We start from the raw sequence: 18301 nt of genomic DNA on the forward strand, positions 1-18301 counted from the left end.
CGATGCACATTTCTCATGCAGAACGCCGCCATCGAAAAACAACCGCATGCGGCTATACATTACACGTCAGATCGACCTGCACTAATGGAAGTGTTTCTAGTTATCTTGAAATGTAAAATTTTATTGGACTGTGTTTGTGCATTGGTGGAAACTGGGGGGGGGGGGGGGTGGAGTGTCTCCTTTTCCCCTTGAAATGGCTCCTTTCTTCCCTGACCTTCAGGTGAAATTGCGAAATCAATGCGACACACGTGTGGGGCCAGGAGACGAGCCAGGAGACGGAGGGAAGATGAGAGGAGGAAACCATGAGGAGGCAGAAGGATTGATTTTTTTATATTAAAGTCTGGGAAAAGGATGAATATTGAGGAGGAAGAGGATGTAGCCAGAGGAGGCGGGTTTGGGGAGATGAGGAGCAGGATGAGACAGGAGAGAAGGCGGGGCAGGCAGGAGGAGGCCGTGGCCAAAGGCGTCTCTTACCATCTTCTGTTGCCGAGTGACCAATGACCTCCTGGCACAGGCGGTCTATGTCAGGGGGGGAGCAGCCCCTCTCCATATCGGGCTTCATGGGTGTGGACCCATCCACTCCCTGAGGTGGCACCTCCTTCTGAGGCAGCGCCTCCTTCCCGGGACCCAGAGGAGGGCTGCTCGGGACATCCGACGGGAGGCCTGTGGATGGGGGTGATGTTTGGATGTTTCCGCCTCCCCTGCTCTCATTCCTCTCGTCCTTCTCCCAGACTCTCCAGGACCTCCGTGAGGAGTGTGGTCCGGTCCGCAGTCCACAACGAAGAGCAGATGTCATGGTTTCATAAACATTCAACCCGCCCGTTTTCGAGCCACGGTGTCCGGCGGTGTGGTGCTGTCCGTAGAGCCCCGAGAACAGGCCCAATGGGTTCTGCTGCTTCTGGAGGTTCCTTCGGAGTGCCTCTGTTCCATTGGTCCTCTGTAGCACCTGCCATGGTCCGTTTCCATGGAGCCGGGAGGCAGTGGGTGGATCTCCATCCCCGGTGTCCTCTGTGGTCCACTGGTATTCTGCTCGGCTCGCAGGTCCACACTGGCATCGCCCCTTAGCCTCAAGACCTGCGGTTTTCACAAACCAAACTCTACAAGTGGACCTCCCACAGGGTCTCTGTGAAACACCACGTCTTCAGAACTGTGTTCATTCCTGTCTACTTCACATTTCACTGTGCCCTGCAAAACTGTGTCCATCCCCGTCTACTTTGCATTTAATGACAGTTAAATAGAAGCTGCATTAATGTAGTAGATGCCAAGATGACATATACGCCAAGATGACATATACGCCTATAGACTGGTCTACAGACAACGAAGTGTACAGACAGGGCTGAGTATTTCTGCCAACATTCAAAAAACACAACTAAACTGCACAAGCTTTGCTTCGACCAACAGGAAAAAAAACATGATGAGGTTTAACATCTTGAGCCTCTGACAGATCTCATCAGTATTTTACGCTTGGCTGAAATTCAAAGGCAAATGCTTTAGGCCGGTGATTCACTTGATGGATCTGCTGGGAAAAATGCCATACTTCAACTGGGGTAAAAAGTGGAAGTTAATCCCTCGTGAAGGGTAAACAACAAGGGTCGGAGACACACTCCATTTTCCCGATACGTGATCCTCAAGTTGTGATTCGAAAATATTTACCTCTCTGTGGATAAATGAGTGGGATGTATCTCCCCCAGAATTCAGTGAAAGTGTTGCATTTAACTACAGTATTTATCGTGTCATGCATATTTTGCTTTAGTGACATAAAATAAAGGACAAAAAATTCCAAGGTCCGTTTTCATAAAGGGTCTGAGAGTAGTAATGCTGATCTAGAATCTGAGTTCACCTTTAGCACATAATAGATAACAGTAGGATGTGGAGGGCACTGATCAGGCCGCTTGGCACCTCCCCCTCTCCGAACCTCCACCTCACGCTCACGACTACCGTCTGTTCTGGCTCCACGGTGGTGGAACAAACTCCCCGTTGAGGTCAGAACTGTAGAATCTCTCCCCACCTTCAAGCGCAAGCTGAAGACACACCTCTTCAAGCAGCACCTCTCCCCATCCCTCCTTACCTCCCTGTGAACCTTAATTGTTGTCTCTGTGACTTGCTTTGTGTATCAGTATTTTTAGTTGGCTAGGTAAGCAGTGTTTGGATAGTTAACTTTGGTCACTTTTGCTCTGTTGTTTGTTTGTTTCCTTGTTAAAAAAAAACCCTTGTCCTTATCTTTGTTGTACAGGTAGCAGTTGAAATTGTACTTCCCTCTAGGGTCTTTCAGCGAACTTATTCCTGGTTGTGGGTATGCACTTTGTTGTATGTCGCTCTGGATAAGAGCGTCTGCCAAATGCCAATAATGTAATCTAGAATCTGAGTTGCCTTTAGCACATAATAGATAACTGTAGGATGTGGAACTGGGGACTCTGATCCTAGATCAGCACTGGTCCTCTGGGACACTTTAAGGCTACTGCCTGAGATTTTTAACTCTGCTGGCTGGACAGGAAGACGAAACTGTGGAAAATGACCCACGGGACAAGGCGAAAATTATTTGATTTTAGAGATGATGCAACCGCCATTAAGAACAGCAGGCATTGCTCTCTCATAGTCTGATCTCTTCTGGGAACAAGAGTCTGACAAATAAATTAATCATAATTGAAGTGGAATTTACTTATCTCTGATTCATCCACTGTTTACACATGCTGAGCAGCAGGGGTGATGGGGTGGATCATCTTATTAAGATGCTGTTGGAGTGTGCGTACGAGCTCCACAATCTGTTATCAATACTAGCAACATCACTGCTGACGGTGGCTCATGGCCTTGCAGGCCTGCGCGTGATAGGCTGTAGCGTTACTCAGAGGTAGTTTGTGATTGGCTATAGCATTACTCAGAGGTAGTTTGTGATTGGCTATAGCGTTACTCAGAGGGAGTGAGTGATTGGCTGTATCGTTACTCAGAGGGAGTGAGTGATAGGCTGTAGCGTTACTCAGAGGTTGTTTGTGATTGGCTGTAGCGTTACTCAGAGGTAGTTTGTGATTGGCTATAGTGTTAGTCAGAGGGAGTGAGTGATTGGCTGTAGCGTTACTCAGAGGGAGTGAGTGATAGGCTGTAGCTTTACTCAGAGGTTGTTTGTGATTGGCTGTAGCGTTACTCAGAGGTAGTTTGTGATTGGCTATAGCGTTAGTCAGAGGGAGTGAGTGATTGGCTGTAGCATTACTCAGAGGGAGTGAGTGATTGGCTGTAGCGTTACTCAGAGGGAGTGAGTGATTGGCTGTAGCGTTACTCAGAGGTAGTTTGTGATTGGCCATAGCATTCATTACAGGGAGTGCACGATTGCCTGTGGCGGTACTAAGAAAGAGAGCATGATTGGCTGTGGCGGAAATCTGGGCTTTAAGTGATCGTTTTCATCTCAGCCGCTCTTCTGATTGGCGGAGCGCCTGCATAAGCAGCAAGTGAGGTTCACTCCTCAGGCACAATGACTTTGCATGCTCACCTGAACATGGTGTCGTGTGGAAATACATGCAATCACACACACTCTCCCCAACATTATCTGTGCTCTCTTTAACTGATGGAGGAGATTGACATTATGAGACCAGTCCACCAAAAAATTGGATTTGTAACATTTTTGTTAGTAGTTTGCAAGAAATGCATTGGAGAAGTTTGCACTGTTCAAAGGAAGTTTCATCGAAAATGTCCTGTTATGTGCTTGAATAATTTTTATAGCAGTAAAAAAGTGAGTGACATTGTATTCATATTACAATACGGACAAAGGCAACACATTCAAAGGTTATGAGTAGGAATGAATAATTATCTTTAAAGCACATAAAATGTTTGTAGCATATACAATTGAGCCATATGGAAACTAGTATATCAACAGTGTAACAAATAATGCTGAAAATAAAGTGTTTCTATTTTCTTAAAATATAAAACAAGGGTAACCAAAAATGCATACCTGGTATAGCTGGCATGGCTAGGACTCCTGATTGTGTGGGCAATGTCCCCTGTGTTGCAGACAGAGAATGAAAGCACTCATTAGCATGGCAGACATTCATAATAAAACCACTACACTCTCATTTTGCTATTAGAAATCCCAGATCAGTAGGACTGCATTAAAACACATCACATCAGAGGCATCACAAACAAAACCTTTCAGAACCAAATAAGCCATCATTTATGGCTGGATGTGTTTCAGTTGAAATACCATTTGTGTATTTATTTATGCTGATTTAAATGTGCCGAGTTGAAAGACAGAAGCTACAGTTCTATTATCTCTAAACAGCACCTATATTGCTCCTATATGTTTACCATAATTCCAGTTACCACACAAAGATATGCCAAGACTCATCTTGTTAAATTATCAAACAAACATTTTCCGATGTGGCTGCCTCATGTGCGGCATTAGTTTAAAGGGAGATGATGTAATTTTTTACCCTTTGAAAACATTCACGAAAGATCCACGCTGAAATATATCAGCTGCCAAACACTAAAACTGCTCAACCATGTTTATATTTACAGAGATACCATTAAATAATAGTGAGTGAGTGAAATAAAAAACCCAATTAATCCAACACTGGAATACTGGCTTGCTTTAGAGAACGTGGAATTCAAAAACACATTAACGTTTGGAGTCACTTCCATCAACAACATGGCCCTATGGCAACCGCTCATGACTCCAACGGCTTTGGCATACAAGCTGTCCCTGCTGTCCCGCGATTACGTGCAATGTTAGCAATCATTTTCAAAAGCAGAATGGACTCAGAACTGGCAGAGGACATGCATAGACACTGCTCAATTCAACAATGACATCAGTATTTTTAGAAGAAACAAATCAGTTCTTCAGTTCACCATGCAGATAGATCAAATAGCCTCACATCCGTGTACTACAAATGGGAGTAGTACAAATCTAGTTAAGCAACAAAGAGTCTAATGCTGAAAATGCACAAGAATTATTTTGGAAGAAAAATAATTTAAAAACAGGAAAGGCAAGTGCTATAGTTCTAAAATAGTAATTCCCTAAGAAAATGCATTCTTATTATTTGCAATTCAAACAAATCAGCACCTGTTCTTCTACTGAAGTAGCAGAGTGAGAGAACTGTGAGAGTTCCTTTAATCAAAGCACAGGCAGCCTTACAAAATGCAAATATATTTAAGATTACAAGTATCACAGAACTGTATTCAGATCTGAATGCACAAACTGAACGCAGCTGGTCTGCAGGTAACTGAACGCAGAATATTTCACAGTGAAATATGATACGCAAGAGAAGGAAAAAACATTGATGATAGGAGAAGCACGGAATTGGAACGCATTTCACAGACGGATGAATCTATTGCCTGTATTAATTTTGCCCCCAAAAATCAATCTGCCCCTCCTGACATGAACTTGCAAACATTAGATGGCTCAATTTCAAGACTCAAATAGACAGTATGAAATAGCTATGAATTGTGCTAATTCATTTTCTCCAGGAATACAGCAGCGTAACTAATAAAAAAACAAAACAGCTAGACGTTTCACTGAGACAAAATAGGGCCCAACAGCTTCAGTACAGACACATGGGAGCTGTGGCCTTCAGAAAGCCAGGGAAGAGGTCCAGCACAGACACATGGGAGCTGTGGCCTTCAGAAAGCCAGGGAAGAGGTTCAGCACAGACACATGGGAGCTGTGGCCTTCAGAAAGCCAGGGAAGAGGTTCAGCACAGACACATGGGAGCTGTGGTCTTCAGAAAGCCAGGGAAGAGGTTCAGCACAGACACATGGGAGCTGTGGTCTTCAGAAAGCCAGGGAAGAGGTTCAGTACAGACACATGGGAGCTGTGGCCTTCAGAAAGCCAGGGAAGAGGTTCAGTACAGACACATGGGAGCTGTGGTCTTCAGAAAGCCAGGGAAGAGCTTCAGTACAGACACATGGGAGCTGTGGTCTTCAGAAAGCCAGGGAAGAGGTTCAGCACAGACACATGGGAGCTGTGGTCTTCAGAAAGCCAGGGAAGAGGTTCAGTACAGACACATGGGAGCTGTGGTCTTCAGAAAGCCAGGGAAGAGCTTCAGTACAGACACATGGGAGCTGTGGGCAGGCTGAGTGCCTAAACACTGACCGTGAACATCGTCGTAACTCAGACAGACTGTCCACTAGCCCGCATGCAGCAGGTAGCTAATCCCCACGCGATGTACACACCATCCCGTTCACACCTAAGGTCCGTCTGGCGAGGATTACGCACCCTTTACTCTGAACCGCTATCTCCAAGCTGTCCTGGCAGATCGACAGAGCCGGGATTCTGGAGCGATGCAGAGGTCCGGATTTAAGGCTTAAAACCTCAGAAATCCCCCCCATTCCGCATGGCAGATAAAGAGGCAGCTGATCCGTTCACATAAATGAGAACATCTTTCTTTCCGTGACAAGGCACATTCACTCCAGAGCAGACATAAACACACCATCTGCTACCGTGCGCTGGGCCTACTTCAGAGACTTCTAAAGTCAAGAAAACTTCAAAGTCAAATTAAATATGAATCACTTTAAATGGGTTTTATATTATCAACAGTGAGGCTTCAACAGGGGTTTGAGTTTTCATTAAAACAACCTGAGAGCCTTGGTGGCTGTAGACAGCATCATCTGTCTCTGCCACCCAACCACAAGCCAACTCCAGTGATGGTTCTGCTAAAGTTGCCATGGACACTGTAGTCCTCTGGAAGCCCTGACAACCACACACCTCTGCTGGGAGACTATCCAATCACATCGCAAGAGGAGAAGGGCTGAGAGAACCCATTGAACAGGTTAATAATAATAAATAAGAAAAGGAATAATAACAGACTTTAACGCAGCACATTTCATTGACTTCAAAGTGAAAGGAAGAAGAGCACCAAAGTGTGATGAGATGTGACTTCACTTCCTGTTCATGGCCTGTGCTCGGCCATACAATGTCCTCGCATGTGAATGTCGAGAGCTAGCTCAGGAGGTTAAAAAGCACATGTCCTGAATCGCGCCCCAGGGCCCCATTAGCAGCGAATGTGACACGACTGCAGTGCAGGAGATTAACGAGGCAGTGTGCCAGTACGTGAGCAGCCGGGACGGGGAGGCATCCGTCTCCGAGACTCGCCCCACCGCGATGCCACCGCCAGCCCTAATCGCTCAGGACAGGGTGAGGCACTGGCGCTTCCGGAAACGAAGCGGCCTTTGAAGGAGGAACAGGTCGGCATCGCCGCCCCAGCTGCTGCGGAGTTTTAACCGTCGGGGGAAGTGACGCTGCAGATGAGCCGTGGACGAGGCAAGCTGTCGAGCTTCACGTTTCTGCTATTCCGTACTCAGCAGCGTCACGAGCAGACCAGGCCTCAACCGCACCAGTCACCCTCACGACCCACAGGCCACGGGGAAAGCAAGGCTCTTTAAGGAGTGTTGCATGAAAAAGCAAGAAATAGTGTGAAAAAAGTACAGACAATACACTTGTAATATCCCTCCCCAGCCCAACACTGTTTAAATCGAATGAGAAATTGTCAGGAAACCCAACCAAAAGATATTTTTTTAAAAGCTGAATATAGAAAAAGCAATAAAAAACTAGAGAACAGTCTCTTTTTATCCAAGAAAAACATTGCTCATTTGGTTTTATCAGTCTGGCTTAAAAATTACTCTCTCATGCAGTGCAGTCTGCAGACCCAAACAGAAGCTTCTGGAATTAGACTCTAGTGCAGCAAAGTATGCAGTTTGCCCAATTTGGCTTTGATGGCAGTGGGGATTTTTAATTAACTCAAATGTGCTGGTTCTGTTAGCTTTTTGTCATCATTTGTCATTTGGCTGCTTGCAAAAGAATTTGGGAAGATTATTTTAAATTATCAGCATTAAGTATAAGAAAAAATAGAAAGAGAATTTAACCCTAATTTTCAGAACTGCAGTTATATGGACTGCAACGACAAGAACAGCAGGGGGTACCTTCAGTCCACCGCACACGGGGCAGGCCTCAAACAGGGGCCTGGGGATCCCGGGCTGGGGGCTGCAGATCCCGCTGAGGTCAGCAGAGGGAGCCGTCTGGCCAATCGGGCAGTCCGAAGCCTGCCCCTGACTCTGTGGGGCTGGCCACTTAGGAATAGAGTCTGTGCTGGCCCCGCCCCATGCTCCGCCCCCCGGGGGGCGGGATGATGGGAGAGAGGCCTGGTCCTTTGGGGGCGGGCCCTGGAACAGGCTCCTGGGCGTGTCGTAGAGCTGTCGGAGGGCGGCGGGGGCCTGGTATTCGGCCCCGGGGTCTTCAGGGGCGGGGCAGCTGCAGGGGCCCTGGTCGGAGGGGGCGTGGCTGGGCGGCAGGCTGAGCAGGGACCCAAACTCATCCCCCTGGGAGGTGTCGATGCTGCCTGCATAGGAGGAGAAGCTTCCGGTGTAGGAGGAGTGGCTCCCTGTGGCGATGCCGCTGTCCGAGGAGCTCTGCCGGCCAATCTCCTGCAGCCTCCTGGAGCGAGGGGGCTTGGCCGGCACTCTGGCTCCGCCCACACCCGCGGCGTACAGCTTCTCCTCGCCGTGCAGCGCGCCCCTGCCTGGAGGCGGGCCCAGGGACTCTGCTGGGGCGGGGCTCATCACAGGCTCCGCCCACATGGTAAGGCGGCTCCCGATGCTGGTGTCTGATTGGCTGGCCTCGGAGGAGGAGCTGGAGATGCTCCGGTCGTCCCCGGTAACTGAGGTGCCGTAGCTGTATGTGGAGGCTGAGAGAAAGCAGGAGAAATGTGCAAATTAGCACAGCTCTGCAGGAAGACTCCTGGCTAGAAAAACACTGCTATGATCAGCACCCTTGTGTGTTGTATCCGCGTCAGCAGATTCTGTTCTTAAGACATTGACCCTAACCCTCAATTTGCTTCACTTCAATTTGCACATTCACTGAAAGCTACACAAAAAGAAACCTTGCTGAACTGTGGTAGACAGAATTACAAGTGAGATTATTAAAGGTTCGATAGGTCATTTTGGACTCATAATGGTCAAGAGAGGAATTGCAGCAACAAACACCCTCAAACCACAACACTGTTTATCCCTCCCCTTGTCTGTGAACGTGCTGATGTTTTTCTTTGGTTTAACCACAAGAGATGTAGAATCTAAGGATCGCTTGCTGGTAAACCTTGTTGGTGGTCAAGGTTTATTCTTTTTTTCATAAGAATAAGCCTCCCCACACCATTGGCTGTGGCAATTAGAAACAATTTTCAACCAGCTTGAATTATTATGTTAGAGTGTCGGTTTTATAAACCTGAATTTAAGGACAATAAACACAGGCAGAGGGTGAGTCAACATGTCAGTGAGCCTTTTTCAATGATAGGAAGGGATTTACAATGGTCTTGTAACAATGTTTTAACACAAAAATCTTACCTATTGAACCTTTAATACATATCCTATTATATCATAAAGAATGTCCATAAAATAAATCATTCTTGCAATTGCAACCCATTTAAAATGGTAGTTTCACACTTTATAAGAACAATAAACCGTGAAGAAGAAAACTGTTTACCACATTTTGGTTGTGTATGCTTTCCTATACAGATAGCAGGGTAAAAAAACGACCTCGGTTGGCGCACTGCTTACAGATGCATGATTACACATGACTAAAAGATAAAAGCACGTAGCGAGTAAATGCAGAAGGAAGAATAAAACTCTTCATTCAAACGATCATATGTGCACATAGCAGCAGACAGAGTGCCTGCTCTGTGAGACCTCAGGACCCCAGGCGATAAGCCCTGCATGCATTACATACATATGCAGGGCATTCATAGGACTGTAGTAAATCGTATAAATAGCCACTGCTGTACCTGCCATTGGACAGCCGCTGTGGGGCTGCAGAACCGCCCCCCCCTGAGCACAAAAACAACAGCGCCCGGAATATTCTACCGCCCGAGCGCCGTCGAGAAGCCCCCGGGCCAGGTTCCGCTTTTTAATTAAAAATGCCACAGAGCGCACTGGATGTTCACAATCGCCGGAACTTTCTCAAGGTTGACTTGAGCTCTGGCTTTTTCATTTCCAACCCCAAAGTGAAAAGAATTTTAATCAAGAGACGTTTTTTAAAGAAATATTGGGCTTCTGAACTTACGCCAGACAGCGGCACCCAGGCATAAACGGAGGAGATACAGTGTGTAGACTTAATGAATATTATTTAAATAAAGGAACAGTATATTGCCTTTCATACAGTCCAGATTAACATAAGCTTTTTTAAAGTCGGGGAGTGACAAAGCTGATCCCTACTCAGGGGTTGAAAAGAATGAGACTAAACATTCGATAGTAGCTGCTAGCTAGTGTTGCGAGTAGATCAGACAACAGTATTTAAATCACTTCACCAAAAACAAAGGAAAATACAGGTTTACACTGCAAAGCAAAGCCGGATGAAAAAGGGCGGAGCTGCTTTTGGTGGGGGCTGAAGGCGGGTCACCTGAGCTGCTCTGGCGGCTGCAGTGGGACAGCATGCTGAGGCGTTTCTCCAGCTCCTGGGCCTCCAGATTCAGCCTCTGCTCTGCCAGCGCGGGGTCGGCGCTGGGGTCTGGAACAGAGTGCACAACACTGAGCCACCGGACCACAAACAGGAAAACAACTACAGCCACTGAGCCACAACTACAGCCACTGGGCCACAACTACAGCCACTGAGCCACAACTACAGCCAGGCCGCTACCAGTGCTGCTGAGCATACCAGATGACCACGCTGTCTAATGAAGTGTACATCAATCCCAGGGTGATATATTCATTATGTCCATGTCCCACATGCGAGCATGACCTCGCAAGGGTGTCTTATGTCACTTCCACAGTACAGCTGGAAAATAGCATGGATGGGTTTGTTTTTTTTTAATATACTGGCCATCGCACACTAAAACATACCCACTAAAGTATGCAGTATGCTTACTAAACAGTACACACATTGAGGATGCAGTAGTTAGGAGGCTCATTCGGACACGGCCTAAGACCTCACAGCACTGACATCCCACTTCTCGGACCTCACAGAAAGCATTCACCACGCGCATCAAACTGCAGGCTCATCTCCAGCTCACGCTGCCTGAAAATACCACTGCTTTACAATGAATCCCAGAGAGAGTGTTCTCTCACAAATCCCTAACACTTACAAATGAGTGTGCGAGGTGCCGCTTCCTCAGGGTGTTTGGAGAGTTGAACACACCCCCCTGGTTTGTTTTTCTCGCTGAACAAAACGCAATGCCTTTAAAGGCCGTAGCGCTTTGCCACTTCATAATTGTCAGAAACTACAGGCAGAAAACCACAAAAACTCTGTCTCTCTGTAGATAGCGCAGACAGAAAGCATGTCTCCTCTCTTCTCCTCACTTTGATTTGTTGATGCCTTACAGTGGTACACTGCAGCACAGCGGATGTACTACAGAATATCCACTGATCTGTGGAGAGAAGGCCAGTGGCAGGAGACACTTACATTTCCTCTATCTCACTCACAGCTCACAGCTGCTACTGTGATTCCGAAGCCAAAGGAAGTCTAGAGGCAATGAACTGCGTAGACAGATGAGTGGTGTTGCAATAGCTCATTACACACACACACGCACACACACAAACAGGCGCACACAGACATATCTTGTGTACGTACACTGTGCGCATCTGTGTGTGTATGTGTGTGTCTCTGAGTCTGCATGCATAAGTGTGTGCATAGTTGTGTGTGTGTGTGTGTGTGTGTGTGCGTATGTGCATGCATGAGTGTGTGTGTGTGTGCGTATGTGTATGCATGGGGGTATATGTGTGTTAGAGTGTGTGCATGTGTTTGTTAGAGTGTGTGCATGTGTTTGTTAGAGTGTGTGTGTATCCTGACAATAGCACTACATCAGTAGGGAAAAGAGCAGTGCTGTTATTATTCTCCTCTGAAATAATTGACAGTGTGAGTGCAGGTTTCCTGCTTCATAAACAACAGCCGCTGTCTGTCCTCCTAGCAACGGCAGAGATATAAATGAAGGAGAAACACAAAAAGAGAGAAGCAGAAAGAGGTATGGTAGACAGAAACAGAGAAAAAGTATGAGAGGGGGGAAATGAGAGATAGACAGTGGAGAGTAATTTCTCTTATTCTTCAAAGCTGCCCAGAGACTACAAACAGTCAGTCTTTGAACTGACTCAATGCTCTGGACGCACTGGGTCATAAACAGCACAATGTCCCAATCAAGTTCTTTAAATGTGCAGGTGAGCAGGTAAATAAACAGAAGGGAAGAGAGGGGGATAAGAGGGAGGGAGATGAAGGGATTGAAAGACTGAGGAAAGGGAGGGAAAATGAGCAGATGAGTGTCCACACTGACAAGGGGGAGGGGGTGCTGTGATTGTTCAACACTGTACCACTTATTTATAGCACTAGCAAAAGGTCACAACAGAATGCAAATCACTCTGGCATTTGTGCAACTCAACTAAGAACTTGCATTGATAACTGTATTTACTTTGCGTTTATGAGAACACATCTGCAGAATGCAAGGGTTTGATTGACAGCTCATCAACACCTTATCAAATCGCAATCATTATTAAGTTCTGGGCATGCTAATAACAGTACAAATGATACAGTATAGTAAAAGACAGGAACCTGCATGACTTTAAAAGAAGTCTGTGAATGTACTCGTTACTAAAGTAACGAACAACACCTTGAACAAAACTTTCAAAACATTTACAAAAACAATACAGTACTTGCTAGGGTTGAGATAAACTGTTTCTCCACTCATCTCATGAAATAATAAGAAATGTTTTGGTCTCTTTTTCTCGAAAGTAATACTAACATTGTTGCAGCTACACTGTATTTCCACTAGGCCACAGTCCATTTACAGCAAAGATTGTTTGTATTGAGCATTCTAAAATATCATTACGGGAAACGACCAAACTAACACATTATCATATTAAAGCTTTTTAAAACAAAATTGGTTTGCACAGACCCTAGGAATCCCCAGAAGGTCAAATTCAAAACAAATTAAAGCAATAAATGAGATAATAAGACATTATTCTGCTTTTCTCTACACTCACAGATTCATCAAACTTGTCATGTTATGAAACCGCTGCATATTGATGCCGGCGAGCTGTTCATTCATCCACTTTAAACGAGCGAGGCTTCGTCTTGGGTGCGAAGTCTGTGCTCGACCTTGAATTTAAGGCTTCCAGGTTCTGGTTTCACATAGTGCCCTGGAAACCGGCCTGTTTTCCAGGAAAACATCACGCATTTTTAACACTCAAACCTCCCTGAAAACAATGCAGAACCCAGGACAGGTGGGGGGCAGGGGCAGGGGTGTTATTTCCTAAAAAGTGAGCGCAGAATGCTAACACCGCTCTGGGTGGGAGGACATAACCCAACACTGGTCACTATGTGGAGTAGCCCTGTCCACCCCACCCCACTGCTAATTATAGCAGATTTACTGCTACGAATGTCTCAGTTTGAAAAGGCTGCAACATCAAAAGTTTTACAACCTCAGTATCACGTATTTCCCAAGCAGGCAAAGATGAACTCTCTCAGCTTGTTCAACATAGGGGAATATAAATCAATTGTCATCCTCTAAAACATCATACTGATCCTAGAATTCCTGACTTTTAAAAAGCTCGCTTAATTAAACACTGTATGAACTTTGCATTAAATATATATATAGCAGCTAACCAGACACTGAAAAACGTCATGTGGCATTTCTCTGAGGAGAAATATTTCAATAAGCCGTGCACTCCAAAGTTCATCTCAGATCAGCCCACAGCCGTATCACTGGGGGTGAGCGAACAAAGTGTTCCCCAGCAGCGAGAGCGAGACAGGTGCGTGTCACAGCCTTGGCCCAGGTGTCAGGGAGACACACTTCAAGGACACCGGCGCCACAACGAACTACTAAACATAGTCACTTTCCCCTCCCGAGTAAGACCTTCTCACGCCAAACCCGGCCTTCTTAGAACTGCTAATTATGCTACAATACCGGGATGAAGGCAGCCCCTGAGCCTGGATGCCTGCCTAATTTCAGCATGTGAAGCACCGCCCCTGACCACAGCTCACAGACAGCACGCAAGTGACATTCTCCTGTAAGCCAAGGTCATCCTCAGGGTCAGAGGTCACTTGAGCACAGGCCCTTCTGACTGCATGCCAACGCCCTGACACTGCTGCTTTCCCATGAGGCATCGGAAAAGTCCTGTGACGGCATGCCAATAAATTTAGTCAGCCCATAATACAAGAATTTCAAACTCATTAATGCTGAAATAATAGGGATTCCAAACTATCCACATCATTCAACTGAAACAGAACCAAAATACGCCGTGCAGGTTTGCTGATGAAAAACAAACCCACTGAGAAAATCGTTAAATATAAAATAGTGCACCCATGTCAACAACAATAATGACAGTCATACCTCAAACTGTGGTTCTGTGGGGAAGAAGATGAACTCAGCTCAGCTTAGCTCATTACTATATTATTACATTTTATGTTACATTTTAACCCACATATTTCAGGTCACAAATATATGACTAGTAGAATGTTGATTAATGCTGATCACTCCTGGTAAGTGAAAGAAATTTTGGGACATTCCAAAAACACCTGCTCTAGAAATGGTTCAATCATACCACTAAACGGTAAAGCCGGCTGAAGAATGTAGCCCATTAAAATGTGTCCCAAGAAATAAAAACACATGTATTGTGTGGCCCAGGGAAGGTGGTTGTGGCCTTAAACAACATTACATAGTGTTTATGCCAGTGGCTAGTTCTGCTAAAGTTTGGCCAAGCTTGAGCTGAACTTTTTTAATTGACTGTGAATTGTGTGGAAAAAAGTTACTTCTCGTCCAGATTTTTATTTTCTTCTCAGGGTGCCAATTTGAGAAAATACTGATGGTTTAAATCCAATGTGCCAGTATTTAGGTGCAGGTATAGGGCTTCTAAATGAAATGTGTAGTTGCTTAATACAACTGAGGGGCCATGCCATAATTCGTTAAGGTATTTGTTAACAAAATGATGTTGAAGAAAGCCCTTAACTTTAATCTTTTTATAAATAACAGACCTCTTGACAACTTAATCTTGTTCCATATACCTGTACAAATTATTGCAGAAAATTAATGCTTTCTAATAAAAAGGGATTAATATTTGATTATCTTGTGAAAATGGGCATCAAAATGATGGATGACAGATGCCCTTTTCTGTCATAAAACATTACATGCAGTTATGACATGCGCATGAAAGCATCATCTGTATATCATGAAATAAAAGCAACTAAACCTACATATTCCCACATATATAACAATGTTATTATATTTCAATATGTTTTAACATTCATGTTGTTGCTGGGCAGCCAGACATTTGTATCAGGACAGAGCTAAGGAGAGAAACCAAGAAAGCAAGCCCAAGAAAATCTTATGTGTGGACCTTGGTTAATTCATGATATCAAAATATGAAGATTCATTTCACACCTCAGTATGCTTATCCTCAATGCCAACCTGGCTATTCAGCAGTTTAAATTACTTATGAATACTTAGATATTCCATTTCTAAAAGGCTCCTGCCAGAAGACTTGATTTAACTGCAAAAAAATATCCACATTTCTGCCAGCCTGCCTAGCAAAGCTTTTTTCCAATAACATTTGTAAATAAATACTACTGGCGATTGGCCACCTTTCATTATCCATTACAACTTCAGCCGTGCATCAAGCAATAGCTTCCCCTGGGAACGTGGGTTCCTTATGAATGGTGCCTGGTGAAGATTAGATGAATGGAAAAGTACATTCATTTAGAGGGGCGAGATAACCGGAGTAATGCCCCACACGACACCCAGGCTGCAGCGCATCATCGCAGCTGTGCCTGTAATGACGGTCGCAGTGAAGAACTGCGGCCAGAAATGACACGTTAGACTTCCCATATTAACCTGGCAGAGACGGGCGCAGGCCGAACGGGCCTCGGGTGGGCGAGATGCCGCGCACGATGCAGTCAAACAGAAAGCTGATCTGCTCCCCCTCACTGCAAGACAGAAAGAAGACTCCAGCCCCTGTGAGGGAGAGAGAGAGGGAGAGAGAGAGAGAGAGGGGGGGGGAGAGAGAGGGGGGGAGTGGGAGAGAGAGAGAGAGGGGGGAGAGAGAGAGAGAGAGGGGGGGGAGAGGGAGAGAGAGGGGGGGAGAGAGAGGGGGGAGTGGGAGAGAGAGAGAGGGGGGAGAGGGAGAGAGAGGGGGGGGAGAGAGAGGGGGGAGAGGGAGAGAGAGAGGGGGGGAGAGAGGGGGGGGAGGGAGGGAGAGAGAGAGGGAGGAGGGGAGGGGGGGAAAGAGAGAGGGTGGAGAGGGAGAGAGAGAGAGGGGGGAGGGAGAGAGAGAGAGAGAGGGGGGAGAGGGGGAGAGAGAGCATGTGAGAGAGAGAGAGAGAGAGAGGGGACAGAGGGGGAGAAAGACAGGGGGAGAGAGAGAAGAGAGAAAACAAATATATTAGTCCATCAGAGAAGAGTCACAGCCCTGACCCCCTCTACCCCCAAATGCTCTTTTTAATTGATTTTAGAAAACTGATTTAATACATTTATTTAAGCAGGAAGTATCACTGAAATCTAAGTCTCTTTTTGAAGAGAGACGTGGGGGAGCAGGTCAGGTTCCACAGCATTCAGGGAGTTTTGAAGCCAGAGCCATCGTACCCTTCAGAACAGAGCCGTGTATCTGCTAAGACAGCTGCTGAGGACATAATCAGTGAGGAAAGATAAGTGAAATTAGCTGAATGTGCACTGGGGTGCAATATAGAAACACACCAGGAGACATACAGGTAACCGGCCCAGCTGTCTGCGAGAGGAGAATATGGCCACAGGGCATTGTGCTGGTTATGACACCAATAAATGTTTTTTTGTTTTTCACACCTTTCTATGCAAAGTCTAGAGATATTGTGCTTGAAAACCCCAGGAGATCAGCAGTTTCTGAGATACTTAAACCACCAACAATCATTCCATGGTCAAAGTCACTTAGATCACATTTCTTCCCCATTCTGACATTTGGTCTGAAAAATAGCTGAACCTCTTGACCACGTCTGAATACTTTTATGCATTCAGTTGCTGCAACATGATTGGCTTATTAAATAAACAAGCTGGTGTACAGGTCTACCTAATAAAGTGATCACTGTGTATATGAGTGTATATGATGTCCTCAAAATGACCACACAAAATGATTTAATGTTTAAACGTTAGTTGTTTTGTCATGGATTACTGGCTTTGTGAGCCAAGCGGGATCATTCAAACAACAGTCGTCCTCTGTTTCCAAATGTATAACGTCCTTTCGAGGCCTTCCTGCATGGTCAAGTCAGACCAGAAAGGTCTTACTAACACAGGGACACTCAAATCTGTCCCTTACGGCCAGTAGTGCTGCTGGTTTTCCTTCCTCCCCCTCATCAGGACTGATTTAACCCTTTGAGGAGTAGCTCAAAGCTGTAGTTTTTTTTCAAAAAGCGTACTTTTAAATTGTGTGCAGCTGAAATGTGTTTTACTGAAGGTAGTGCATTCAGGTACACAGACACATGCACAGACACAAGCATGCACACACACACAACCGTGCACGCACACACATACAAACACACACACACACATATATTTAAACACACACGTAAACTTGCACGCACACACACGGAAGCACTTGCACGGAAGCACGTTCAAATATACAAGCATACACAACACACAAAATACAAAATTAAAGCATAAAGTAAATACCGTGGATTAGCAAAGTAATTCAAAGTGCACTCATTTATAACGGTTTCAATTATCTGTGGGTAAACCGATTTGAAACACAAACACAGTGGGCAAAAATCCCAAAGCATTATGGTTTACAAACAGCCTCTGCACACATTCTTAGGATTAAGGATTAGGGGCAGCGAAGAGGACAATCACTGTAGGTCACACAAACCTGTCAAATGTATGACAAGCCTTAATACATAGACAGGACTAAAATAAAAGTATGAAAAACACTTTACGGATGGATTTAAAATAAAGATATTTATGCAGAATTAAATGTGTCGTGTAAAAATCAAGGGATCTAACTATAATAAGACCACTGGCAAAATATGCAGTCCTTAAGATATGCAGGACAATCCGGAGGAATATAAATGTTATGCCTGAAAACTTGTAGGTATTTAGAATATATGGCACTGAAGATAAGCCTTTATGTCAAGGCTTTGGTCAAGGCCAATACTGTGCATCAGTCAATCAATCATATTTTATTAATACAGCACAATTCATGAATAATTGGTCACAGTATGCTTCCCAGGGTACCCTGCCTAAACCAGCACTAACCCAGTCAGAGTCAACAGCGGCCAGGAAAAATAATCCTGTTTTCGTCAGGATCAGTCAGCCTGACAGCTGTGTACGTGGCCAGCCACAGCAGCAGAACCTGCCGGAAATGAGTCACTGAGAGGCCATCAGTCCCGGTCTGT

At 45.4% G+C, this 18301-nt stretch overlaps 1 protein-coding gene across 3 annotated transcripts in view; it reads right to left on the bottom strand.

Moving 5' to 3' along the window:
• The window catches only part of dok7b (docking protein 7b), a 37244-nt gene that overhangs the window by 9923 nt on the left and 9020 nt on the right, over positions 1-18301 (bottom strand). For 2 of the 3 annotated variants that reach the window (XM_061245558.1, XM_061245557.1), the window contains exons 5-9: positions 15780-15899; positions 10367-10474; positions 7903-8663; positions 3941-3989; positions 475-1074 (exon numbers count right to left, since the gene is read on the bottom strand). In XM_061245558.1, the coding sequence (XP_061101542.1) occupies positions 475-1074; positions 3941-3989; positions 7903-8663; positions 10367-10474; positions 15780-15899 (1638 nt within the window). The remainder of the gene's footprint in view (positions 1-474; positions 1075-3940; positions 3990-7902; positions 8664-10366; positions 10475-15779; positions 15900-18301) is intronic. The other variant, XM_061245559.1, reaches the window with a different exon arrangement.

This window comes from Conger conger, chromosome 6 (assembly GCF_963514075.1).
Source record: "Conger conger chromosome 6, fConCon1.1, whole genome shotgun sequence".
In the NCBI taxonomy this organism is placed as follows: Eukaryota; Metazoa; Chordata; class Actinopteri; order Anguilliformes; family Congridae; genus Conger; species Conger conger.